At 47.5% G+C, this 27,850-nt stretch overlaps 1 protein-coding gene across 12 annotated transcripts in view; it reads right to left on the bottom strand.

Moving 5' to 3' along the window:
- Positions 1-27,850, bottom strand: part of Cit (citron rho-interacting serine/threonine kinase) — a 176,468-nt gene that overhangs the window by 59,237 nt on the left and 89,381 nt on the right. For 7 of the 12 annotated variants that reach the window (XM_085681459.2, XM_048422956.3, XM_085681443.2 and 4 more), the window contains exons 11-22: positions 26,515-26,620; positions 25,450-25,593; positions 24,070-24,189; positions 19,171-19,341; positions 18,864-18,914; positions 18,105-18,158; positions 16,128-16,268; positions 14,075-14,200; positions 10,817-10,912; positions 6,310-6,426; positions 5,110-5,219; positions 3,396-3,570 (exon numbers count right to left, since the gene is read on the bottom strand). In XM_085681459.2, the coding sequence (XP_085537585.2) occupies positions 3,396-3,570; positions 5,110-5,219; positions 6,310-6,426; positions 10,817-10,912; positions 14,075-14,200; positions 16,128-16,268; positions 18,105-18,158; positions 18,864-18,914; positions 19,171-19,341; positions 24,070-24,189; positions 25,450-25,593; positions 26,515-26,620 (1,411 nt within the window). Of the gene's footprint in view, positions 1-3,395; positions 3,571-5,109; positions 5,220-6,309; positions 6,427-10,816; positions 10,913-14,074; positions 14,201-16,127; positions 16,269-18,104; positions 18,159-18,863; positions 18,915-19,083; positions 19,342-24,069; positions 24,190-25,449; positions 25,594-26,514; positions 26,621-27,850 lie in introns of all 12 variants that reach the window. The other 5 variants (XM_048422932.3, XM_085681428.2, XM_048422924.3 and 2 more) reach the window with 1 other exon arrangement.

The raw sequence follows: 27,850 nt of genomic DNA on the forward strand, positions 1-27,850 counted from the left end.
GATAAGACGGTGGGAGTCTCGGATGGAAACTCTAATAATCATCCTATTAATAACAACGATACCTTTATAATTAGAATGCAAATGCCACAAGGGGCTGGATTCTATTTCTCCTAAGTGTTCTTAAGCTGACTTATTCCCATTAGATAGTCTACATGAATGTCCTATTTTGAGGTAAGCACTCTTCCGCCAGCCCAACCATCCACTCAATATTTGAGGTATCCATTTTAGAACTTTTGTTTGTTTGTTTGTTTGTTTGAGACAGGGTTTCTCTGTGTAACAGTCCTAGCTGTCCTGGAATTAGCTCTTGTAGACCAGGCTGGCCTCGAACTCACAGAGATCCATCTGCGTCTGCCACTGCCTGGGATTAAAGGCGTGTGCCATCACTGCCTGGCTCATTTTAGAAAAAAATTAATGAGCCATTTATGCAAAGAGGAAGACATGGAGAAGAAAGACAGTCTCCACCTTTGTGTGGAGAAGAGAGATGAAGCCAGCCATCCTCATTCTGTTCTCGAGTGTAATAGCTGGACATGGAAGGACGCCGTACAAACAGCAGAGGTGTGGTAGCTGACTCCAGAACTCTGAAACTCTGCTACAAATTCACAGGAGAAGGGCTGACGTGAAGCGGGCTGGAGAGATGGCTCAGCAGTGAAGAGCACTTGCTGCCCTTGCAGAGGACCGAGCTCAGTCCCCAGCACCCACATCAGGCAGCTCCATGGGATCCGACATCCTCCACTGGCCTCAGTAAGCACAGACTGATTCCACAGAGCAACAAGCTTCAGGGGACACTGATGGCCCAGACGAGCTACCCAGGCAGAGCCAATTCAGTAAGATGCACTTATATGTTAAGGCAAAGCGAGTGACTTTAGTTCCAGGAGATCTGACAGTTTCTTCTGGCCTCTGCAGGCACTGCAAATGCATGGCACACATTCACACATGAACAAAAAGAAAACTAAATCGTAAAAATAATAACAATTTACAGGAGTCAAATCAGATGGGAAAGGACTGGAGGCATAACCCTGGGTTTTGCTTCAGCCTAGCACGCACAAGGTCCTGGTAGTTCAACTGGGACTTTTTCCAGACAGGGAAAGTGAGGCATCCAACCTGACCAGCATGGACAAAGTCATCCCAGGACCATGCCGAACCAGTTAGACAAGCTTGCTGTAATCCTAGGCTATCTTTGGGACTAACAACAAGGGTACAGAATAAACTCAGCACACCCACTGGGGGAAGTGGGGGACATATCCAGCAGAGAAGGTATCCCAGAAAAGGTGACAACCAAGTCCCAGGTCACCAGAGCAAAGAGAAGAAAGAACTGCAGAAGACGTGAGACTAATTGAATGGGGTCGGGAACAAAGGACAGAGGAGAGCTGAGTATCTGTGGTGTTTGCAAATGGGAGCATCACCAGCGACTCCAGCCCAGAAGAGGAAGAGCATCAGAGCAGGGAGGGTGGGGGGACTGGACGGGGACATGGGAGAGGGGACACAGCTCAGTATTAACATACTAACACGCTGAACTTCACCCTCATGGGAAACGCAGGTGCAGTGGTCTAAAGTCCTCCGCAACACCGCCTCAAAAACTCAACAGCAGAGCGTGGTTGAGCCTAGATCTGTCAGTCCTCAACACGTCAGTGAGAGCTGAAGCCAAGAGTCCAGGGTCCTCACGTGACAACAGTGAAGCTGATGTGACCACAGAGCTCCCCAAGAAGCTGATAAGGGAGGTGTTACCGCTCCCTCCACTCGGGGACAGGCAATTATGCAAATTTTACAGTTTAAAAAAATACAAAATAAAAAGATGGTAGGGCTGGCACTCGAACCCAGGAAGCATGGTAGGAGTTCATGTTTGCAAACACAATGCCTTCCTGTTTGTCTCATTAAAATGCCAGCTGTCAGTGCAGGCTGGGACTCTACCAGCGAGCCTGCAAACTCCTCAGATGTCCACTGGCGAAACCCTGAGACACAGGCGACAGTGAGGCAAGGAGAAATCTGGTAGCAAAAGGCTGGGCACTTAAAGCAGAACCCAGAAGTCCCGAAGGTCACAGAAGGAACCACCACAGCACACTGGGACCAAGGAGAAGGCTCAGGGCCCTTTAAGGTGAAGCAGATTTGAGGCTGAGGTCTCTGTCCTGAATCTCACACCAGCACATTGTCCAGAGAAGATGGACTCCCAGGAAGAATGAGAGCCCTGAGCCTCTTATGAAACATTTTAAGTTTCTCCTACCGTCCCGGGGGTGGGAGAAGCAGTGAGCTATTAAAGAAAGAAATGCCAACAAGCTTCCCCGAGGACGTGGTTACCCAGAGGAGCTACTGCAACTGCAGGAAGGCGGTCTATGTGGAGAGGAAAGGTGAAAGACAGCTGGCTCACCAAAGCTGAAGGCGCCTGCCTGTCTGGGTTGTCTGCACTGACACCCTTAAGGCTGACTCTACTGGGGAAAATCAAAGTGTAGCCCGGATAGTCCAAGTGAGACCGATTCTCCAAACCAATCCCACAGACTACTCCCTACAAACAAACAAAAGAAACTAAAAAGCTACAGACTCCATGCCCCTTCCAATTCCCTTTTAAAGATGATAAAACAGCCTCTGCGGCTCCTGCGGGAGGCTGAGACGGGCTGGTCGTGGTCTCACAGAACTTACAAAAGACTGGAGATGACGCCCAACGCGCACTTTAAGGCTCTGGATGATGCTAGTGGAGGGAACCGTACCTTGACAAGCCCTGGAAATGGAATTTGTCTTTGGGGCCCAGTTAAATCAGACATGGGTAACCATGCCTCCTCTGCAGTGCAGTCCTCCAATGCTCCTGGTTTTCCTCCATCAGGCGAACCTTAACCTGGTTGTCTTTTAACCCTCCTGTGATTATGAGACCGACCTCAGCCTCAATCATAGGCCTGCAGCCTGCCCATGCATGAACTGTGCATCTCGTGGCCCTCATTAAATCCTGCTGAAGGGGGAACTGTAGGACAGATGCTACAATCTTACACGACTCCCGCAGAGCCCTAAAAGGGAGAACCGTCACCACACATGCTTTAGAGATAAGGAGCCGAAAGCACAGACATACGATCTATGAACAGAAAACTAGGGGGCTGCCAAGAGGGCTCAACAGGTTAAGGGGTTTGCAGCCAAACCTGAGCAACCTGAGTTTGATCTCCAGAGGCTTACATCGTAGAAGGAGAAACTCAAACTCCCACAGGCATGCTGTGGAGTGTGCAAACATCCATGCGCACACACGCAATACTGTTCTATAAACTAATAATAAATAAAGGCAAATTCAAACCTGGAACCACATGGCCCACTCTGTATTCTGTGTCAGCACGCGCAAGGCCTCCAGTGTGTATTGATCTACGCTTGGAAGCTGGCTGGCTCAGGGACTGGATGCCCCCAGTGAAACCCTTCACCCTCACCTCCCTCAGCCTCGTCTCCAGCTCCAGCAGCCGGCTCTTGTCGCTGTGGTCCTGGTGGCTGATCTTCTCCAGCTGCTCCTCCAACTTTCGGTTCTGGGCCTCCAGTTTCCCGGCCTGTGTCTCCAGGTAAAATTTCTGCTGCCTGAGTTCTGAAATCATCTCTTCCTGGGCCTTCCTGGTGGTGGGGAGGGTAAAACAAACAGACTCATCAGAGGCAAGCATGTCTCCCTGGTACAGCAGGTAGAAATGGGGTGAGAAGGTACATCTTCCCTGAGTAGACTGCACTCATCTCAAGGTTATTGCCCCTCCTAATCCGGCCTCATAGGCATGGGCACAGCATGAGGAGCCAGGGCCCTTAAGTCTGAGTTCCTTGTCAACGCGATTAAGTATGGCCAAGCAACAGATGCTAACATTTCAATCCTTTGGTAGACCTTGTTGTTTGTTTCTTTTAGAGCCTGTATACAGAGGACTCTCTTCGAGAAGGGGGAGAGTTCACAATGCACGCTCTGTGAAAGATGCTGCAATCGCGAAAAGACAACTTTGCTCCTTCTAGAACTGTGATGCTACCTCACCTTTCAGCCAATTGTGACAAGTATCAAAACCGAGAACCCAAGACCAGAGAGTAGGTGGCCCAACCAATTCATAGTAAGATGGGAGTGTTTCCAAAGGTCTCTGAAGGAATATGCCGAGGGAAGACATTCCTCAGGACTGTAAATTCAGGCAAGGAGGCTTGATTTATAAACTTGGCCTGTCCTTGCTGACCTCCGAGGCACAGCTCCCTATAGCAGGATGTATGGCTGAACTGGGTGCACACAAAGTCACCTCCTGCTGATTAACAGCAGGCCAGGATGGGAACAGGGACAGCAGCTTTCCAGAAACAAACTCTAGCCAGCTTCCTCAGTCACAGGAAACACTCTGTGGTCTGTAGGAATCTGAGGTACCTGATAATATGTGATGCGTACCATGCTGGTGGTGGCACACATCAATCCCAGCACTCCGGAATCAGAGGCAGGCAGACCTCTGTGAGTTCAAGACCAGCCTAGTCTACAGAGAGCGTTTTAGGTCAGCCAGGACTACACAGAGAAACCCTGTCTCAAAAAACCAAAAGAATGCCTGACTCGAAAGAGAGGCCACACAGGGGTGAGACCATTCAAAGGAGAGCAAAACTACACAAGTGTGCACAACAAGGATCAGCCGACGCACACACGTGACTTAGCCTGTGACGGTTTCCATCAGACAGAAGAACAGGCTTTCTGGTGCAGGAGAATTGTCTGTATTCTGTCAATCATGTTTTAAATAAATGCTGATTGCCCAGGCAGGAAGTATAGGTGGGAAAACCGAACAGGGAGTAGAAATGATACAAGAGGAGAAGAATTCTGGGAAGGAGGAAGTTGATTCCTCCCACTCCTGCCCAGACTCCTAAGAAGCAGGATGTGACCTGCCAGCTGAAAAAGGTGCCGAGCCATATGGCAAAAATAGATAAGAATAATGGGTTAATATAAGCTACAAAAACTAATAAGAAGCCTGACCTAATGGGTCAATCAGCTTTATAACTTACAGAGATCTCTGTGTGATTTTCTTTGGCGCTAAACAGCTGTGGGGTACTGGGCAGGACAGAAAACCCCCAACAAACAAGCCAGCCTTCATGTTACAGAATCGATCATGTCACAACTTTCTGTTCCAGGAGCCGAGGCAAGTGCAGTAAACTGCTTACATGTTCCTCTGGGTGAAGAGACTGCTGTTTGCCGCAAGCTTGTTGGCCTCAGACAGTTCCACAATCCTCTGCTCCAGGGATCTGATCTTGGAGTCCATAGCGTTGATCATCTGAAACACAGGTGACCCCTGACACCTCACACATGGACAGTCCTATCAAAAAGGGGTGAAGGTGGGCCTTGGGAGCCACTGAGAATGTCCTTAGTGGGACAGGTGGGTTGGCCAGAGGTAGTGAAAGACTCCACTAGGCTGTACCCTGAGGTCACAGGCGTCATTGCTCAATGGATGGTATTCATCAATGGATAAACTGATGAATATGAAAGATATTCAGTTGTTTTTCCAACTGAAGTCACTGTCTCCACACCAAGTGGCCTGTATCAAAATCACCTAGCAGGAGCTCTCAGGGAAGCGGCCACCCTGCAGAGAAACAGGCCTCTTACATCTCGGTGCCGTTTGTACACAACCCGGGCCTTTGGGAGCTCGAACATACAACCACATAAACATTATAACGCATTTCTCCACATTAGCATTTCCTCAATTTAGCTAGGAGTGGGGTCAGATAAAAATACAACTAGGGGCTGCAGTGGTGGCACACGCCTTTAATCCCAGCACTCGGAAGGTAGAGGCAGGAGGAGCTCCGTGAGTTCTCTGTCAGCCTGGTCTACAAGAGCTAGTTCCAGGACAGGCTCCAAGGCTACAGAGAAACTATCTCAAAAAACAAATATATACCTTGGACAGGTCCCTCCTGTAGAGAGACTGGGGAGGAGGCATCAAACCCAGCGTCCCTATGTATGAGAGGCAGGTGCTTGAGCTGTGCTCGGCTACAGTCCTTGCCTTGGGGATTCTGGGGTCGAAAACCCCCATGAGCATCTGGGATGATATGGATGGATTTACAGGTATTACAGGCCAGTCCCATGACCAGCAAGTTTGAAGGGAGAGAAATCAGTAAATTTTAAAGGAGAGAGTGGCGTGGGAGCCTGAGGGCCACCGGGTGCTGTCCAGAGGCACTTTAAAGGGACCCTGAGGTGTCAGTCATTGGAGAACATAAATCCAGCCACTGTTCTTTGGGGAACGAAGCTTCCTAGTACCCACAGACCCTGTATGATGCCACAGAGAGAACATGTTACCGGATGAAATGGAGTGACTCTCGGCCTCGCTGGAAACCCTTCTCGGGAAGGTGGCCTGGAGTCTTGCTACCTACCGCCTTCTGCTCGCTGAGGATTTTGCCCTTCTCATGGGCCTCCTCTTCATGTCTCTGCATCATGTTCTCCAGGCTCTCCTTGTCGGCCAGGTCTTTCTTTATCTGATTGTCCAACACCTACGGAGACATAAGATGTGAACATCCCAGGAAGCTAAACTGGGGGAGGAGGGGAAGAGAGGCAGCAGAGGCCCAGGCCTCCGGACTCCAGGGCAAAAAGAAGGTGAAACCCGAGCAGAGTCTATTCATTCACCAAGATGACTTGAAGAAGAGAACATCGCCACCAAATGCCCAAAAACAGGTGGACGTGAAGGAGAAGTCTGCTGGGAAGTCGTGAAGCTCCAAAAACCGGAGAGCTGTGCCCAAACCAAGAAAGCTGATTCCAGCATGAGGGAAGAGGGAGCGCTCAGTGCCTAGCCCTAGACAGGGAAGCGCCTAGCATTTGAGAACATTACCTGGGTGGGGGGGGGGGGGTCCTTAGCAGTGGTTTTCAAAACATGCTTTGCTCCTAATTTGTACAAAATGAATTCTGAATACTCCCAAGCCATGCATCTCAGAAGGAAAGGAGATGGAAGGGCCACAGAGTCTAAGCGCCTGGAGCTGAGGTTCTGATACAGCCAACGACAAGACGATGTTGCCCACCAGTGTGTGGGTGGGACAGATAATATCAAAGACAGGGGGAAAGATCCTTTTTCCCTCTGATATAACCAGGATTAAAAGCCCCTGTAAAAAGATACTGTTCTCAGGAAGAGAGAAATGCTGTGTTCTCAGAGCTCAGGCTGTTACTGTGAGCACCTAGTCCCAAAGAGGAAAAATAGAACAGTAACGGTGCCACCAACCACCAGTTTGATCCAATGTTCTGCAAGGCACTTGACCCTCCAAATCACCAAAACCCCGGGGACAGAGAGGAAAGATACTGAACTCCCCGAGCCTTTGACCAAGCAAGAACCTATGCTCCTCGCCACAAAGAATTCACTTTGCTTTTGTGAATAACACCACTGCCATCAACATCCATCAGAAGACTGGAAATAAAGCTGTTAGAATGGGGTCACAGATGGGACCTGGAACATGCCTTTCCCACAATGTCTATTGTGAGGGGCCCTCTATGGCTTCTGGGGACATTGTCCCTAAAAAAGAACTAGTCAGCGGGGAAGGGGTCCACAAGATAAAGGAAAGAACAAATATCAAAGAGGGCTTTCAACTAGAAAAAGAAAGTGGAGAAGCCCGGAAGGTGGCAAGCAGGGTCATGAGGGTTTGGAGCACTCAGTGGGGTAATAAAGTGACCGTTCTGTTGGATGTCTGAGGATGATTCTAAAATTATGAGCAAGAACACAGTGGATCCGGGGTATGATCAGAGCTACGACCAAAATGGCTTTTCAGAAGCTGGAACCAACAATGCAACACAGAACTGTTCAGCGGGAACAGTTTGTCTGGATCCCAGTAGAGAAGGCAGAAGAAAACAGCTTTTCTGGAGCATTTCCTGGGGTCTATAAGATAAAGTTCTGTCTAGCTAGAAGGGACCAGAGACTGCACAACACCCAGGATGCCCAGGCTAAGGAAGCCCCCTTCTCCAGGGTGCTAACGCAAAGGAAGATGGCTGCTCAGAATGACTGCTCTAAATCAGATCTCGACCTTGGCAGCGATGGGTCCTGATACAACTGCACGGTGACCAAAAGGGACGTGCCGTCACCCAGAATGAAAGCATCTTGGCTTTGACAGGGTTTGACTGGCAGGGGACAGAGATGTAAGGCAGACGTGGCTTTTGATGGGCTTCAGTTTCATCATTCAGACCACACAGTGGATTCCACAAGGGGGTTACTGCCTTACACAGGCATGCTGGGAGATGATTGTATACAGCCTCAATCCAAACATTAAAGTCTGGAAACCACTACAAATTCTAAGCTAAAAGGTGAGCTCGATAAATTTAAGAGGCCATATCTGGACATTTTCCTACAGTCGTTTAATGAAAAGTAACTGAAAGTTGCCACAGGAAAGAGAGCGTGGCAGGGCGATGACGGGTGGCGTCTGGCTGAGGACGGACATGTTGGACTCGCCGAGAGAGGACCTCTTAATGCTCAGGATGCAAGCCAACCCAGAACAGGGTCACCACAGACACCAACAGCCTCTTGCCATGACTGGGCAAAGAAACGAACACATATGATAGAATGACCAAAGTCATGTGACCGGGGCTCAGTTTTCAGGAGTGGGGGTGGGAGTGCTGACAAGAGAAAGAATTTCCGACCAAAAGCTAAGCAAAAGCAGACAAAGAAAGAACTACTAAAACAAAGCTGTTTCTATCTGAAGGCATTTGCTGACCCAAGTGAACCGAAGCTCCTGTCTCATAGCCTCACGTATGAGAGAAGACTGAAGTCAGTTTCCCTTAATGATGCACCAAAGAGAACAGGCAGCTTGACAGATATGCAAAAGGGAACAGACATTGTGAGGGAGAAAAAGAGAGGGGTGCAAAGCCAGTCTTCAACACACCAGTCATCAAATATACATGCTCAAAAAATGACAGACCTGAAAATGAATACATAGAATCAAAAGTTATCTTTCATAATCTAGTAAACTTGGGAATAAAACAAATAGCATGTCTGCCTAGAAATAAAACATGCTCCTGAAATTAAAACCTCAACAGGTCTGTCAGCAGTTTAGACACAGTTAAAAGAGGCTTAGCCAAGTGGAAAGCAAGGCAGTAGAAGTCACCTAGGATACAGCACAGAGGGACAAAGAAACGGAAACATGGAAAAGAATGGATTCCAGGAGATCTAGCCCATGTCTACTTAAGTTCTCAAGATGGCAGCAAAGACAAAAGAGAGCGAAAGTAGTATTTGAAACATACTAAACACTGATTTCCTCGGTATTGAGTAAAAATGTATCAATCTACTCAAAATTTCAGGGAGGGTAAATAAAAGAAATCAACGTCCCAATAACTCACAACAAGACTACAGAATTAAAGAGAGAAGGAGACACACACACACAGACACACACACACACAGAGATACACACACAGACACACACACAGAGATACACACACAGACACACACACAGAGACACACACAGACACACACACACACAGAGACACACACACAGAGACACACACACAGAGACACACACACACAGAGACACACACACACAGAGACACACACACACAGAGACACACACACACAGACACACACAGAGAGACACACACACACAGACACACACACACACACAGAGACACACACACACAGAGACACAAACACAGAGACACACACACAGAGACACACACTCACAGAGACACACACACACACACAGACACACACAGAGACACAGAGACACACACACAGAGACACACACACACAAGCTTGGCTTCATTTTCAAGACGGTAACAGTAAGAGCAGGGCTGGGCGGCCAAAGAGCCCTGTCGCGCTACAGAGGACATGGGACCCTAAGAACAAGGCTGACGTGTACATCAGCAGCAGAAACTGATCTTGGGAAGTGGTTGGGGGCAGTACAGTGGAGCTGGGAAAAGTATGGGTGAAAATGACCAAAATGCATGCATGATTATATAGAAATATTAAATTATAAATAATCTGATGTTATCAAATATTAGATAATAAAATGCATTTTTTCTTTAAAAAAAGAATGGGGATGGACACTGTTACATCCAACAAATACACCAATTCAAAATGCACATTCAAGAAAATAAATAACACAAAAGTGAAGGTGAGGGAGGGGAAGGAACCAACAAAGGTGGGGAGACAAAAGAGAGGGTAATCAAAGAGATGTGGAAAAAGCAACTGATTAGACGTGTAAAAAAATGTCATAATGAATTAAATGAATTATTTTGTACCATAAATATGCCATTTCTAAAAAATGAAACTAAGGAGCTGGAAAGAGGGTCAAGTGGTTAAGAATGCTGGCTGCTTTTGTAGAGGACCTGAGTTCAATTCCCAGCACCCACGTCAGGTGACTCATAACCATCTGTAACTCCCAGCTTCAGAAAATACAAAACAAAACAAACAAAAAACAAATCCATTGCCCTCTTCTGGCCTCCTCAGGTACTACACTCACATGCATACACCCCACCCCCACCACATACCTAAAATTAAAAAACTAAATTAAAATTTAAAAATAAAAAAATTTAAAATGAGGATAAAACAAGCACATTTTCAGAACAACATTAGCTCTTTACAAAATTAAGTTCTCAGGGATGTATTTTAAACAAAAGGAAAAGGTACTGAATGAAGTCAGAGATGCAGAGAGAAAATCCAAAGCAAGGAATATTGTGACTATGTGGGCAAATCTACATAATCACGCCCCAAACCACTGTGGGTTAAAAATGAATAAATAAAGATGGATCCACAATACGGAATGCAGGATAGTTAAGCTCCAGACTTGAAAATCTCACATCATGCAGTAAGGACAGGGTTTACCCCACCCCACCCTTTGCTCTAACAAGCTGTGACACAGGGAAGCCACCCGCGTGCCGGGGAAGGTTTAGGCGGGACCGACAGGGTGGCTTTACTTTAATCTTCTCCTCGTAGTGCTGCTCCTTCTGTTTCAAGTGGACTTCCAGGTGCTGTGCTGAGACCTGAGCCTCCCGGTGTTTCTCCTCCAGCTCCTGGACACAAAAGAACAGTCAGTCAGGCGTGCTCGGGGAAGGGAGCCAATGCACAAGAGACAATCACAGGAGACACGACTGTCACAGCCACTGCAGCCACTGCAGCCACTGCAGCCACTGCAGCCACTGCTCCCTCCAACACTAGACTGAGGCTCTTGGGAAGAAAACCGCCAGTGTGTGGCCTTGGTTCTCCCAAGTCCAAGCAGACACACATACACACACATACACACACACACACACACACACACACACACACACACACACACACACGTACACACAACAGCTGGTGGGCTGTGAGGCCGGATCAGTTGGTGTGACAGGTCAGACAGGGGCAGCAGCTCCACTTTACACAGAGAAATAAAGGTAACAAGGCAACAGTCAAGAGTTCAGCATGGCACAGAGACCCTGACCACTGTCTTGAGCCTTGGGCTGTTTTCATTGTTAATGTTCATCAGCCTTAAATAAGAAAAGGGATTTTAATTTATTATGATGATATACAATACTTTGGGTCTTCCTCATTCATAAAAGCATTGCTCAAGAACCCGCGCTAATGTCACAATCAGCGTAAGTATAAAAATAACCATGGCGTTTGGAGTGATTATTGTAAATGACTGGCATGTGGAGAGTGTGAGCAGTGGAGACGGACATGTGATACGATGTTGACATGAAGCGGCACTAATGGGAATGGAGATGAACGTAAAACACAGCGATGACAATGAAGACACATGTACGTCCACGAGTGAGCAGAGAAGCTGGAGCCGGCAAACAGAGAGTTGTGGGCTCTCTTCGTTCTTTCATTGCTTTTTCTGCCTTTAAACAAAATTGTGATTCATTTGAAAATTACACCAACTTATTTGCCTGTGCATTTTAAACTGACCTCTTAGGAAACACAGCATCCAATTCACTTGCTAAAAGACACGCTAAACACAGGCACGATTGCATCGGAACCAGGAGTCTGAACCCATTAGTTAATTACTGATATTAGAAGTCATTACTCCCAAGTTCTCTTCTCTTCATACTCCTGTGAAATCCTCTATGAAGTCGAAGCAATGATAAAGAATTTCGAAGAATGAGTTAATTATATGGGATATGCCCAGAAAAAGGGAAGGTGGGGGGTACTTTTGAGAGTCACAGGCACACAATGGCTCGCAAGTCTGCAGATACAGGCTTTGCTTTGAGGGTCGTTGAAATGCCCGGGCTCCAGACCAGGTGCACAAAACCCACTGCAATGTACCAGATGCACTCCCGGGAAGCTGAATTAATAAAAACATTTTGCGGGCTTTGCACATGTTCACGACAGGACTGCAGGCCTTTGACTGAAGCAGGGATGGTGCTGTAATGTGGCCCTCATCACCCCCTTTGAAACTTCTCATCACAATGGCAAGCATTTTAAAGCAAGGGCATTTTGGGAACTGCGTGCCAGCATCATCTCTATATGACGGCTTGGCGGATCATTCTTGGCCCATGTCCCACATACTCTGCAGCCTGAGCACAGGGTTCTTGAGCAAGAGGCATGTTCTGCTAAAATGAAGGCACAGACGGTCACACACAAAGGCACTTGGGCAGGTGACAAGATACATTCAGATCAAGAAACTTTACTCTTTGGTTACAAGGCACTTGACAGTCATCTTTCCTCGGGTTCAGTCCTCATAAGACGGCACAGAAGTGGGAACAGAAATCTAAAAATAGGTTAAAATACAACCCAGCACTCAGACAGCTGAGCCTGCCGGCTACGTGAAGGGTAATTTACAGTCCGGAGTCCGACTGACACCTCGCTGCTTGGGTGGTTTGCATTTTTTGTTGTTGTTGTCATTTTTTAAAACGTATCTGTTACGACACACATCAGAGCAACTCTTCCTGTCACGCAGCTACTGCTGTGCACTGCTATATTCCAGCCCCCGGAACAGTGCCTGGCACATAGTAGAAGCTCATTAAATATTTGTTGAATGAATGAATGAACACATCACCATTAAAGAGAGAAACACTTCGGAACCACAAGAGCTAAGCCCTTCGCTAATTGTTCGTTAATCAGGGAAGGGGTAACAGTGGCAGGACCTACCCTTACTCACAGTAAAACTCACACCACGCTTGACAAGAGTCGAGAGAGATTCTGATGACAGAATAAGAAATCAGGAGGGAGCAGACAACCACATCTGTCTTGTGTGCAGACACACACACATACACACATAAATAGAAAGACTGGGAGGCAAAGCCAAACAATTTAACCGATCCCTCTTTTATCCTTTTGCTCAAGAACATCCTTACATTGCAGCTATACCCAGAGAAATCTATCGGGTGTTGAAGAGTTTGTATTAAGTGCTACGCAAGCCATTCTTGCGTTCATACAGCTGCGGGCACCTCGGTTCCCACGGGTGAGGAAGAGAGAGATGAAGTGGCCCATTGACACCCCCCACCTCCTTCTAGGGGACAAAAGGGGATTGTGCATGAATCCCAAGTCATCCCTAAGCCTCTTAAATATTGACATCCAACTTCTGCCTTCGGATGGCAAAGGTGCTGCCTCCCCCCACTGCCACAGCCTGGCCTGGGAGGCGGGCGCATCATCATATCTACAGTCTCAGCCGCCAAAGCACACTTTCCCTGATTAAGTTAATTTGGTCATCAGCGCTGAAGACAGACTCCGAATGATGACAAACCTAAAAAAGCATGCTCCAGCTGAGGCCATGGGGTAAAGCACTAGTAAGAGCCAACCCAGCAGAGACAGTGTGTGGGTGAACAGCGATCTGCGGCAGCTACTACTCCGAGGAAAACAGTCCGTGTGACTCACTTCTTTCCGCTTCTAAAAATAAGAATTGGGGCTTTGGTCTTAGAAGTCTAAAACCCAATAGATTTTTGCACTGGTTTTGCCACATTAATGGCCAAACAAAACTCTACTAAAGAGGAGAACATCGGGTGGGAGAGGCGGGGAGATAGATGCACTATTTCATTCTGTAAAATGCCAGGTGACAGCAACAGCAAGGACAGGTCTATCACCGGGACTGAAATGTCCCGTGCTGGCTTGTCCATGCTCCTCTCCATGTGGCTCTCTCCGGTCACCTACTCGGCGACACCTCCCATGGGATGGCATTTGAACCTTCTTGCCCCCTTCCCTTTGAGACCTCTAGCCTCTTATCTTTGAACTTGGCGACTTCCACTCCTGCTCACCAGAATTTTATCAGCCATCTGCTGGATCTGTTGGGACTTTGTCTGGATGTCGTCCTTCAGTCTGTTCTCTCTACGCTCCACGGTCTCTAGTCTCTTTACCTTGTTCTCCAGAGAGTGGCGGCGTTCCTGTAGGTCGTGAATCAATCAGAGAGTTTTAATGGAGCAACTGCTGTGGGCATACCACCTGCACGGAGGGAAAGAGCCCTCCAGAGGCAGACACGCAAGTCGGGAAGAAAAAAATCTTGGGCACCTGAAGCAACGGCAAAGATGACAGCTCTAGAATCCGGATACTCAGCCGTATGGATTATAAGAGTGCATTCATTCATTCAAATATTTACCAAGCACCTACTATCTGCAAAGTACCACACTAAGCAGCATGTGAAATACAGAGAGGAAGACGATGTCACTCTGCCCTTGGAAAACAAAGGACAAACAACAAACATATACAACATGGGTTAAGAGGGGGAGAACGACAGAGCAGACACAAAGGACCGTGGGGACTGATGGGCAGGAAGGGGATATCTGAACGCACAGTTGAGGCATGAGCTCTGGAGACGCTGCAGGGCAGCTTGGAGTGAGAAGGGCAGGAGAAGATGGGCACGGGGGAGCAGGCCACTGACACACAACAGTCTTATGAACAAGAGAAAGCTTGGGGGAAACACAGAGGTAGTCAAAAGGCAATGGGAGTTCCAAGGCAAGTCCAGACTGACCACCACTGCAAAGGTTGGGGAAGTGTGAGTGAAAAGGAGCCAGCATTTGTGGGTCACATGGCTATTTCATAGGTCTCAGGTGTACCCAGCATCAAGGGGTACACCTAAGATACACAGAGACCCTAAGTTGGGCAGTGGTGGCACTCGGGAGTCAGAGTCAGGCGGATCTCTGTGAGTTCGAGGCCAGCCTGGTCTACAAGAGCTAGTTCTAGGACAGGCTCCAAAGTTACAGAGAAACCCTGTCTTAAACCCCCTCCCCCCCCAAAATGAAACAAAACAAAAAGTAAAAGAAAAAGAGAAAGAAAAAGTATACAGAGACCCTCAAACACTGGGGATGGGCAGGAATACTTGGAGGTCCTCAAATATTATCCTGTGTGAGTTAGGAGGGGAAAAGGAAAGACCTGAAGCTGGAGGTCCAGAAACCGTTTCATCTGCTTAACTAGCAGAAAGACTCTGGACCACGAGGAAGGCTACAGAGAGGGCAAAGAGGAGAGGAAGCTTGTTTGTGTTTCTAGGAATCGGGGACTCGCTGCAGTACTGGGGTCACTCTGGACTTGAGGCGCTGTTCACACACATACTTGGGTTTCAGGACAACAGTGGGAGGCAGCCAGGAATGCAGGTGAGGACCCCAGACAGCCACATCACCGTGTACAGGCACAGTCACATGGAGATTGTGGTGGGGAAGCGGAAAGACCAGGGACAGACAGACAGGACAGTGACACTGGTTGTGTACAATCAACTCCGAGACGAACAATGGGGGAGGGAGGCAGAGAGGCAGAGACGGCAAAGGAGCCTCACTTGGTACTCTCGATTTGTCTGCACTGTTTAAGTTTGGACAGTGAAAAGCCACTCGTATTTTCTGTATAATTATATAAATGATTTTAACAACAACAACAACAAAGAATCTGATGGGGAAAGGGCCCAAAACACAGGCCTGGAGTCATCGATGAGGGTAACCAGAACACAGGCCCGGAGCCGCCACCGAGGGTAACCAGAACACAGGCCCGGAGCCGCCGAGGGTAACTGGTGAAGCAGTGGAGAACGGTCTGTTAGATCCGCATTGTGTTAGAAACGGCAAAGCACGGGAAAGAAACAGAAAACCACAGAGCAGCAGCCACCAGTGAGCCTAGAGAAAACAGAACCCAGAGCAGTCGAGAGGCCAGGGGGAGCAGCAGGACCACCTCAGAGCTGCTGAGATAGGCGTGGAAGGGTTCTTCAGAGGGGAAGAGGTTTGGTCAAACAGGAACAGTGATGTTTTAGTTTCTTTGCCTCAGCACAACCAGGATGAAAGGCAAGGTCAGCTGGGGACAAACAGCTCGCGTTGAGGAAAGGGCCCCGCTCACCTCGGCTTCAACCAGCTTCTTTTTGATGCCTTCGGAAGAATCTTCCCGGTTGTGCAGCTTCTCCAGCTCCCTCTCGGCTCGCTCCTTGGCCTGGCGGATATTCTGCAGGAGCTCAGTGGCCTCTGTACTAGCTTTTACAGCCTGGCAGGAGAAAGGGGGCAAGACATTGATGTCTACATGTATTCACGTGGGGGCAAAAAACGAAAACAGAAAAAGCAGGTGATACTGAGCACATCAGAGCCATTCTTCAAAACATACGCATTTACTTATTGCATATCTTGTATATATTAGGTACACTCTTTTTTAATATCACTGAATTTGAAATAAGTCTCATAGTTAAAATTGATGTACTTCTCTTTCTTGGGATGACTGACAATCTTTTGTTTCTCCAATTCAATGCAATAAAAAGAACCAAACAAAAAGGTACCCAGCATTAATCTAGTTCCTTCTGACTACTCTGCCTGTGGGGAACATGTAAATGATTTCAACAGGAAAACAAGGTAAACGCTGGCCGGGTTATGACTTTTCAAGGACTGTTAATAGTCTTGGGTCTGTGATAACTGACAAGGTAAAAAGAAAGAAGGTCAAGCCTCTTAATTTTGTCATTTATTGGCTTTGATTTGGGTCTACCCTGCACTACAGCTTTTACGGTAGTGTGGATGACATCTGAATTTAGGAGACAAATTAAAATGTAAACATATATACAATATTTACACATACATAGGATGTGTGTGTATGTGCGCATGTGTGTGTGCATGTGTGTGGGGGTGTATGTGTGCGTGTAAAGCATCCTCATACGTACTGTTTCAACTGTAATTTTAACAAGTGCAGCCAAGCGGCTGCTACGGGCCTGTGACCCCAACATCTAGAAGGGGGATAATGAGCTCAGAGCCAGCCTGGACTGCAGAGCAAAGCTGGTAAGAATTTTAAAAGTGGAAACTATAAGGAAACACCAATTCTAAGAGCTGTAATATGCCAATGGGAGCCAGTGGCCACAGGGCTACTGAACCCTGAAATGCACAAGAACACTCTTTTTATTTTTTTTAAAGCTAATTTTAATTATTTCAGTCAAATAACAAGAGACTCATTGCACAGAAGACCTCGATGATAAAGAGTGACAATTCCCAGAGAGATGTGTAGTCCGGCCACATGGAAGTGCTTAGTGACTTGGAAAGGCTAAAACAGAAATGCGATGCTATCGCTGTGGTTTACCACAGTACGTTTTTTAAAGAGGGAAAAACTGTCCTTATGAAACCAACCACCAAGCATGTGCATAGACAACCTGATGCAGAAATCATGTCCCAAACCACAGTCCCTGTCCGTCTGCTGGGCACTTCTGCGTTCAGCTAGAGGCTTTGAAATGTGGAGAGTGGACTTAATCGTCCCTATCCCAAAAAAGGGGAAGCTGTAACGAAGATGCTAATCACCCTGACACACCCCAAGTGAACACAGCATCAGAACACCAGTGTGTACACTTCTGTCATTTGTCAATTATTCCTTAACAAGCTAAAGCAGGGTCCATAAACAAAACCACAAAAGTACAACTGAAGCAGGGCCATCAGTACAAACTGTGCCAACATCTCCCACACAGAACAGGCACAACCACACCATGACACCAGGGAGCCATCGACAGTCCCCAGAGCAGGGATCTCCCATAGTCCTGGTGGAGGAGGAGCCAGGCTGCCCCTGCAAACATGCAAAACGAGAGACCTGCCCTCCCAAGGCACTAGAAGCCACTTTTGGGTTTCTGTTCCCAGAGTCTCACACAAGTTTGATTTTTAAAAACAAACACTGCAGGAACATCCCAAAAGAAAAACTTAAATCCAGAAGCCTGCTATCTGAGTAAGAGTACACACACCCTTCATCATCTTTCGTGCTGGTGACTGACAGCTTCTCTCTTCTGTACCGCTCTGAGGTGAGGCAGACAGGGACTTGGGAATGCGAGAGCCCCCTCACGGCCTCCTCAGTGGGACTTACCTTTTCCAGCTTCTCCTGGAGCTCCTGGATTTTGAGCTGCTGCTCAGCATTGATCTATAATTAAAGCCCGGGAGAGAGAACAGACGGCGGTCAGAGCCTGCTCTTGCTACCTGCGGCGTGGTCCTAGTTCCTCCAGGGTTCTGTGGAGCCTCTGGGCTTTGTTTTCTAGAACTTACTAGCCTAGAACACTGGCCTGTCAGAGAAGTGTGGGTGTGTCCCAACAAGAACTGCGGGGTGGACTATTGATTTCTGTAGGACTAGCAACATATAGGAAGATAACATGCCCTGTGCCTTAACACAAAAATTTACCAAGTGCCTGGGTAGATTTTACTGTGATGAAGTATGACACCCCACAAAAAGAGGAGAGAGAAAGGGGGAAAAAGGGGGGGGAGGCTGTTTTAGCCAGGCATGGTGGCCTGTGGCTGAAACCCCAGAACTTGAGAGAGGGAGTCAGGAAGATCAGGAATTTAGGTCATCCTCAGCCACACAGTGGGCATGGGACTAGCCACGACTACATAAAACTCTCATAAAAAACCAAAAAACAAACAAAAAAAACCACATTAAAACATAGCGGCATGAAGCATAGTGTAGCGGTCACGGTACATGCTTGCATCAATTCCCCTCACCAAAATAAATAAATAAATAAAATATGAAAGATGTATCAAGTCTCTACAAAAGTATTCTTACGTGGTAAGCAGTCACTGTTAATATTACAGAAACATTTGCCCCAAATAGTAAACCCAATCACAGAAGACACACCTTCTCAAGTTTGGAATATTCTCCCACTTCAGGCTTCCCTTGGTCCTTAGCCTGTAAGTAAAAAGATACAACGTATTTTGAAATCTCAACAACCCATGCACATCACCTGTTGTACTTCCTCGGTCTCTGTGACAACATTATAACAAACAATAATAATGTTATCTACAAATAAAGGGGAGTTTTCCAAAAAAAAAAAAATCTCATTGTGTCTCCAACCTACACTCATTAAGCCAGCGTGGCCTTGCATCTTGTGAAGATCATCCAGGGCCGTGCCCCCAAAGTCCCCTCTTGGAGGGTGGCTGACTACCTTCATCAATTTGTGCTGACATTCGGTTGCCTTCCGCTTGAATTCCTCAGCGGCAAGCCGAGACTCTCTCAGCTCGGACTCGTACAGATCGCTGCGTCTCCGGGCGGACACGAGGTCCTCTTCCAACTGACTCATCATCAGCCTCATTTCTTCCACCTGAGCCTGGTACTCCTAAAGAGCGGAGAGAGGAAGGAAGGTGAAGCCCGAGCTCCACAGCAGAGGGTGGGCAGCGAGGCGGATGGAGATCAACCACTGAGCAGGATGTATGTTGGAAGAAACATGTCAAAGGACAGATGGGCAGACAGAGAAAGACGTGAGTGGAATGATCTAGAGACAGGGAAAACAGGGGGTGTTGGGGGGCGGGGAAGAGGGAAAGAATATTAAATTGTTTTAATGCAGGACACGTGTCTAGAGTAACCAACCCCACCAGGAACACACATGCTGAATCAGAGATGCTAAGCAAACAACTGCACAGATTTCAGAGAGCCCCAGGGATGAGCAGACACGCGGAGAGAGCTGTTCTCTGAACGAAGATGAACTTCGGTGTGGTTCTCCTCCAAGGTGCTTGTTTCTATAGATTTGTCCTTCGGACACCACGTGGTCCTAACACAATTAGATATGGTACTAGCTTTGAAATTAACCTTTCAGACAGCACCAGAGGGTAATTGGAAACCTCGGAGGAAATCATCTGGGAAGGTGAAACTCATCATTGCCAGTTTCTTACCATTAATTTTTCTGGGCTCAAAACGGAAGGTGGAGCTCAGCATTGCTCCTGCAACACAAGTCACCCTGAAATCTGAAGCGTCAAAAACACTGGACCGAGACAAAATAACCTGCAGGGGTGGGGGAGACTTCTCCCCCCTCCCCCAGCCAGAAAAATTATCTTGTTCCCTGGAGCAAAAGCCTTAAAATGATCCAAACAGTCCAATGTTTTCCAAAACGAATTTTAAAACCAAACCAGAACATTTGAATCAAGGCTTCCCACCACCTACCCACCCACACACATTGAGATTTACCAGAAGAAACAGGCAACAGCCTCGAAAACTTGGGAGCCAAGTATAGAAAGGCTCTTCAATAGCAAAACCAAGCTAAAGTCTGATGCCCTGTCTAATGTGACCGGGGATAGGAGATGGCAGGTAAAACATGAGAACAAGAAATTAAGCCAGCACTGTCTTTGGCATCAACCACGACAGGATGCTGGCTGCTGTGTTTTAATTCAGCAGATTGCAATTTAATCTTTGGCGATTTTGTTTTGTTACTGGAGATGGGATCCTACCTTTGCATGTGCTAAAGTCATCATACTTGAGTGGGAAGCTTTGTCTAACTACTGAGCCATGTGGCCTGGCCCAGTTTAGCCTCTGGTAAAAGCAGGGTGTTAGGTGCCTGTAGCAGATCCTTGCCCAGCAGACACTGGGGAGGTACTGCAAAATCTGCAGAGTTCAGCTAGCAATGTTCACCCTATGGGGGGGCATGAGCCAGAACAGGGGGCACAACACTTCCTCTCACCCAGCAGTGCATTGTGTCTAAAGGCCAACCTTAGGATCATGGGCACATGGGTGTCCTGTGTAGAGAGCTTCAGACATCTGACCTGGGACACAGGTCAGGTGAAATGGCAGAGCCTTTACTCAGGCTTCCTCGAGATCCTCTTTATCCGGGGATAACTTATGACTTTCATGACTCTTGACCCTTCCATCCATCAGAAAAAAAAGCGACACATGACACACGTCTGTAATGCCAGTACTTAGGAGCTCGAGGCAGAGGATCAGGAGTTCAAGGTCATCCTCAGACACAGAGCAAATTAGATGCCAGCCTGGGCTATATGGGACCCTCTCTCAGAAACACCCCCCCAAAAAAGCCCAAACCAAATACCATAAATTTACATACATGTAAATACACATACATACACATAAATATACATTACACATATACACTCAAGCCATATATTTTATATTACTAGACTTTCAGACTACATTCATATATTATTTGAATGTTAATATGATCCATAAGGAATACTTATGACCTAACAGCTCAATTTTTTAAATTTAAATTAAAAAGGAGAAATTGAGCCAGGTATGATGGCACACTGCTGTAATCTGAGCACTTGGGAGACAGAGGCAGGAAGATTCTAAGTTGAGGGCCAGTCTGGGCTACATATAATAGAAGATTAAAATATTTGAATATTATGTGATATTTATTATTCCAAATTATTTTCCCATGTCTGATACGTCATTGTGCCACCTTAAAAGTACAGTGGTCCCCTGTCCCCAAGCCTGAATGTAAATTACTGAGTGTAAAAAGGAGCCTGCCAGCAGATAAGACCCTTCAAGGTGTGAAGACAGCAAAGTTCTAGAAGGTCTTTGGCATATTTTGTACTCAAACTTTGCCTTAAAAAAAAAAAAAGTATGGCGTGTGTGTGTGTGTGTGTGTGTGTGTGTGTGTTTGTGTGCGCGTGCACTATGGTGGAAGTCAGAGGAAGAAGATGGGTCTTTCCTTCCACTGTGAGGTAGCCCGGATCAGACCCAGGTCTCTATACTCAGAGGCAAGCAGCCTTATCCCCCAGGGCCATCTCACCAGCTCTCAAACTCCTTTTTTGTTCTCGAACTTGTGAAGATGTAACTTTTGTGTTTTTCAGTTCCCTGTCCCTACCCTGCCACCTCCATTTCCTGCCCCTGTTTGGCCCTGAAGTCCTGGCCAGCCACCAGGACGCTGCAGGAGGGTGCCGAGCACAGGCCATGGGGTCTGTGTGCAGGGGCAGCAGAGAAAGCCGCTGCAGCTCAGCATGGGATGACTCGCAGGCACTGAGGTGAATGGGTCAGAGCAGACAGAAACAACTGTCCGTCTTCAGCTTCCTTCCACACGGAGCCTTGGGACTGTGTAGGGAGGAAGAGGCCCGCATGGTCCTATTCCCTAAAAGTCTGGGGGGCACAAATGACTTCTGAGAAGAAGAACTGTCACCGTTTTGTGGTACTGTAGTAAAGTACGAGAGGGGCCTGCTAGGCATACTCCAGAAGAAATAACTGGCTAAAAAGAGAAGAGCAAAACAAAAATGAGCAGAGATTCCTCTGAAATCCATGAGAAGCCAGTGTGCCAAAAACTAGTGTTTGTCGTAAGCCTTAAAAGCATCCTTTGTCTACAAACATTCCTTGCCTACCAAAAAAAAAAAAAAAAAAAAAAAAGAAGAAGAAGAAGAAGAAGAAGCCTTTTAAAACATATCCTTTTTTAATGAGAAGTAAAATCCAGAACCGAAAAGTTTTCTCTGCCCCCATCGAAACTTTTGTCAGTCATCTGAAACTCTCCACATGCATGCCGGCTGTGAAGTGAATCACAAAAGATGGCTCTGAACTCAACCAACAGCACAGAGCTTTTCAAAATGTCCTGATTAATTCTCTTTCTATGGAACGCATGGACACCAGCTGCTCCCTCTGGTGGCCAAAGACAGCTTTCATTTCCCCAGGATGTCCCCAAAATTAATTTCCAAACACAATGAACTGATGGGAGATAAAGAGCCCCACCTCCTGCAGTCTTCAGGATGAAGAAAATGATAAAGGGGTGTGAGTCACCTGTCAAAGCAGAAGTCTCAGGGCATGCGTGTGCCCTTCAGAGCCTCCCAGGGGATGCCGTGCAGAGATGTTATGACCCATTTGCAAAGTTCCCAGTGCAAATTCACTTATGATGTCCTTACACAGCAAGAGGGTGTCAACCTCCCACTTAAGAAATACTGAAGCCGGGCTGTGGTGGCACACGCCTTTTATCCCAGCACTCGGGAGGCAGAGGCAGGCGGATCTCTGGGAGTTCGAGGACAGCCTGGTCTGCAGAGAGAGTTCCAGGGCAGTCGGGCCACACAGAGAACCCTCTCAAAAAAACAAACAAACAAAACAAACAAACAAAAAAACAAAACAAAAATAAACCAACTTGAGGTGACAAGGAGAATAGCTAACAAGCGGAGCTATCTGCAGGGATCTCGCTGCGCCACCCAGAGAGGAGAATGCTCACTTCCACCAGTGCTCCCACTAGGTTTCCTGAAGTGAATGAGAGTCGCCTGGCAGCTGATAATTCAGCTCTCCAATTACTCATTTCCATCTCTTCATTAAAGTTTCTATTTACAGTGTCTTCAGAAGACGGAAAAAAAATCCAAGCTAAAAAGAAAACAATGAGGCGATATAAAAATGAGCCTCTGAAGAGAAAGCCCTGTTAGGAGGGGGGCTGCCTAAAGGTCTCCGTTCTGTTCTCTTCTGGAAACTCGGGGGAGTGGGATTGTGTACCCAGATTTGTTATGTTAATTCTGACTGGGGTGTGTCCATGAGCGTGTGAATGTGTAACTGAATGATCGTGGTCTCTTGACAATGGAAAGTACATCTGAAAAGCTATAAAAATACCAAATTCTTTTGGGACCATCCAAAGTGGAGGTTGGTAAACTTTTGGTAAAAAGTCAGAGTAAGAAGTTTTGGCTTTATAGAAACACACTCTTTTGCCTCTGTGGTATCAAAGTCACGATAAATAAAATGAGCATGATTGTGTCCCAATAAATCTTTAGGCAAACTGAAATTTGATGAATTTTTCAAAATTACATGCCACAAAATAATATTCTTTTTCTTTTTTGTCTGATCATTTAAGGACACAAAAGTCACTTTTGGTCTGAGAGCCACAGAAAATATGTAAGAGGCCAGACCTGTCTGCTCACTGTATTCTTTATTAAAAGCAGGAGATATTATGGGTTGAGGCCTTTAAAAAGGGCAGAACAAGCAAGCTGGTGTGATCTATACAATCACGGAGAAGCTAAAGACTTCACATGGTTGCCTGCCTTTCTCTAGGTTTCCACCCTTTATTCCTACAACCTCCGCCTCTCAAACATGTTGACGTCAACCACAGGGCCACTGGGCTCTGAGGGAGCGGCCATACCTGCTCCTTGATCTCTTGGAGCTTCCGGCTTTGCTCTCTGATGTCATGGAGAAGCTGCAGGGCTTTGTCATCCTCCTGGGACACCTCCATCCGTGCTTGCTCCAGACTTCGCTTTAAACTCTGCAGAAAGCAAAGGTTTTAATAGGGATGCCCGTGGGTCCTGCTCTGGCTGAAGAGATTCATCAGGACAGCTGCAAGCTGCTTCGGAGACACCGGCATGGTTTCGAGTGATAGACCAGAGCGGACACCTCCAAGTGGTTGCTGATTCCATTTCTCGCCCTGTAAAAGCCACTTGGTGGAAGAAACATCATCGAAAGCTCACAACCTTACGGGTTGAGCCTGAAACTCTACCAGCTAGTAGCCTGGCGTCAACTACCTATCCTGGCAGATACTTACGTGTATGGTCCGGACTGAAAACCAGTAAGATCCTGTGTCTCCTACAACCACCCCCTCCATGACTATCTAGTGTGTTCCAGACTAGGAAAAGCTCTTCCAGACTCTCAAGTGCATACGTCTGTTTCAAAGAAGCAACCGTTTCATCGTCTATGCGGCTGCTATTTCAGAGTCCAGTCGACTGTCTGCCTCCTGACTAGCCTATCATCCATCCGTTCCCCTCTGTGCTCCAATGGCACTGACAGAGACATCGGAGAGACAGATGGATAACTTCACCCACCACTGAGAGGTAGCCAACTCTGGAACACAAACACCGCAGTTATTCTTAATCAGCCACATTCCATAGATTTCCTCTCCCATGTGTAAAAAATAAAAGACTTTATAAATGTGTGACTCAACCTCTTAAGAGTGTTTAACTGGGCACATCAGAGAAACACCTGAATGAAAAATTCCACGAGACAATGGAGAAGACAGTCTACGCTTGTGAAGGAAAGGAAAAAATGGAACTGTATGAGAAATAATGACAGAGGGCCTGGATCTCAGGGGCAGAATCTCCTCGGCACTACCGTGCTTCTAATTGAATAAAAAATTGATTTCCAACAGATTCGAATTATGTTTTCTGGTACAGATTTGGGAGTTTGTCCTCAAAGCTGATCATGTCGACACAGCGTAGACCAGAGAGGTTGGGACAGGAGAAGCCAGAAGTCTCTGCGGAAGGCTTTAGTGACAGCTGACTCCCATCTCCAGGATCTGAGATGTCCAGCAGTCAGCATGGGCTTTTTGTTGAAAACCAGTTCCTTCCTAGGGACCTCACACTCCCTCCTGCTACTCTGGCAGTCACGGATCTCGCAATCTTTTCTACCCTGTCTGTCTCTACTCTCTGCCATTGGCTGTGATGTGCCTCATGGAGCTGTCATGAAACAGGATGAGACACACACAACAGGAAGTGCCGCCTCCGAGGGAAGGGGGGCTTTGGGGAAGGCTCACACTGCATTCTGTGATGTAGGTGGCAAGGTCCTGCTCCAGGAGGGATCTCTGAGTCTCAGAGGCCTTCAGTTCCACCTCCTTCTGACTAAGCACAGCCTCCACCTCTGATACTCTCCGATGTAACCGGGTCATTTCCTGCTCCATCTGAAATAAACACATGGGTGGGTTAAAAGGGCCCAAGGAGGTTTCGTGGGAGCAAGCACATCTCAAGCAGGCCCCTAGGCCACCTGGTGGTCTGGGGTGGGGGGGAGGGGTTACCGCTAATTCGCCAAGAGCTGGGATGAAAATACCATTGCTTCTTCGCCCGGGAGCACACAGTTCTTCAAAAAGACAGTCACCAAACGCTAGGTCACTCCTGTCATCCAAGTCCCGCTTCGCACGATCACTTCTCTAACCCACTTAGCAAAGGAGCCACCATCATTTTCACCTTTTTTTTTTTTTTTGGTATTGGTTTGGCTTACACAGATGTCACTTTAATTTTATATTTTATCCTAAATCCATCTTGATCCCCCCCATCTCCTTGCAAAGATCTAGAGGAAAGATCCAGAACAAGGCTGCGGGATAATTATTCGTCTGCACTCTTAGGAGTCCCACACAAGCAGTGGTTTTTATTAAGTTTTCAGAGAGTTGCCTCTGGGCAGGAACAGTGAGTATTAACAGACGCTGAGCATAATCAACACAGTGGCCGCAGTGACATAGGCAGTTTAAAAGACTAGGAAGAGAGACTTCGCCTCACTCCGAGCAGATGGGTTGCATCTCAGCCACAGGTGAGGACCCAGGCCACCTGCTGGAAGAAGCAGACATCGGGCTGGGTCATGCTGAGACACAGGCTGTTTTAAATCCAGGGTCTCCTCTGGTTAAGATTTAAAGGATTTATGGCAACGTCTAGGCCCGAATTCATCTCCCTCTGAGCTGCTGGAGGTGCGGCTTCAGCGAGGGAGGCGGCACCTCGCTCTCTACGGATCAGGAGGCTCAGGGCCAGCCGTGGCCCCCGGCGGATCCCTTGGCATATATTGGCGGGAGGATCCTGGAGCAAGGACGGAGGCCGGCTGCGGAGATAAATACCTTGTGACACTTGTCCTGCGAGTCTTGCAGCTCTTTGCTTTTGATGAGAAGTTTCTTTTCCATGGAGCTAGTCTTGGCAGGGGAGTCCAGACCCGACACAACAGACCTAAATGTAAAAACAATAATTAAAAAAAAAAGTCAAATGGTATGCCCGTCAGCCCGGGAGCTGTGTTCAGACACTGCAGCAGAAATGGCAGACCTGCCCGCATTCTGCAGCGAAGCTGGCTCAAACACCTTCCAGCAGCATTAAAACCACGCAGGGGGCAAGGAAGTAGCAGGAAGCCAGGGCGGTGGCAGGTAGACTTGGTGGGGAGTCAAGGGAACCTGGAGCCAAAACTGGCTTCTGGGAGCCCTGGTTTGCATGGCTGTCCAGTGGAATGATGAGAACAGAACTTGTCACACAAGAAAGTGTGAGCATTCATCGCACAGCCTGGGCCTGTGTTACTCCCTTCACTTACACACTCAACAGGTAGAGTGCACATGCCACACGGGGCCCCGCTCCTCCCAAAGCTGATGTTTCAGGGAGAGAAGACAGAACGCATCAGGAAACAAAACGCTTCTGGCTGAGAGAGACTTGAAAGGAGAAACAAGAAACAAGGGTGTGGTCTGATGACACGGTGGAACGAGAGAGGCTGGGGATGAGAGGAAGTGTGATCCAGGAGGGCTTCTTAGAGAAGGTGGCATCTGAGAATGAGAAGGTTCTAGATACAAAAGGATCTAACAGGAAGGAAGCAGCGGGGACAGGGGACAGCAGTCATGCTGGCTCTGAGGCAGGCCAGACGTGACCGAGCGGTGTGCTGCAACAATACACTATGAAGTCTGTCTGTCCCTCCCCCAGCTACCCGCTTCCATTCTGTTGTGTTTGCTGTAAACAGCTTGTGCTTACGGTGATGAGCCAAATGGCGTGCTCACTCCCTTCTCCCAAATGCCGATGTCCAATCCAGAAGCTACGAAGACCACACATGAACACTCAGTAGCTGTGATTAAGTTAATGATCTTGAAATGCAGAGATTATCCTGGATTACCTGAAAAGGTCCAATATCCTCCCCACAGAAGTTCTCAAAAGATAGAAACAGGGGTGTGGGGGACAGAAAGCCAATCACAGAGGCAGGGCGCAGGGCCAGAGATCTGACCATGCTACACAGCTGGCTTACAAGAGGCAGAGGCAGGCTAGGACGGGTGTCTCCGCTGGTGAAGTGCTCCGCTGGGCAAGGGTGAAGAACTGACTCAGAATCCCTAGGGCCCACATAAAGCAGAGCACAGAAGTGTGCATGGGTAACTCAGTGTTCTACAGCAAGGTAGGGGACAGAGCCAAGAAACTCCCTGGAAGTGCCCA

The sequence above is a fragment of the Myodes glareolus genome, chromosome 2, assembly GCF_982192425.1.
Source record: "Myodes glareolus chromosome 2, mMyoGla1.1, whole genome shotgun sequence".
Classification (NCBI taxonomy): domain Eukaryota; kingdom Metazoa; phylum Chordata; class Mammalia; order Rodentia; family Cricetidae; genus Myodes; species Myodes glareolus.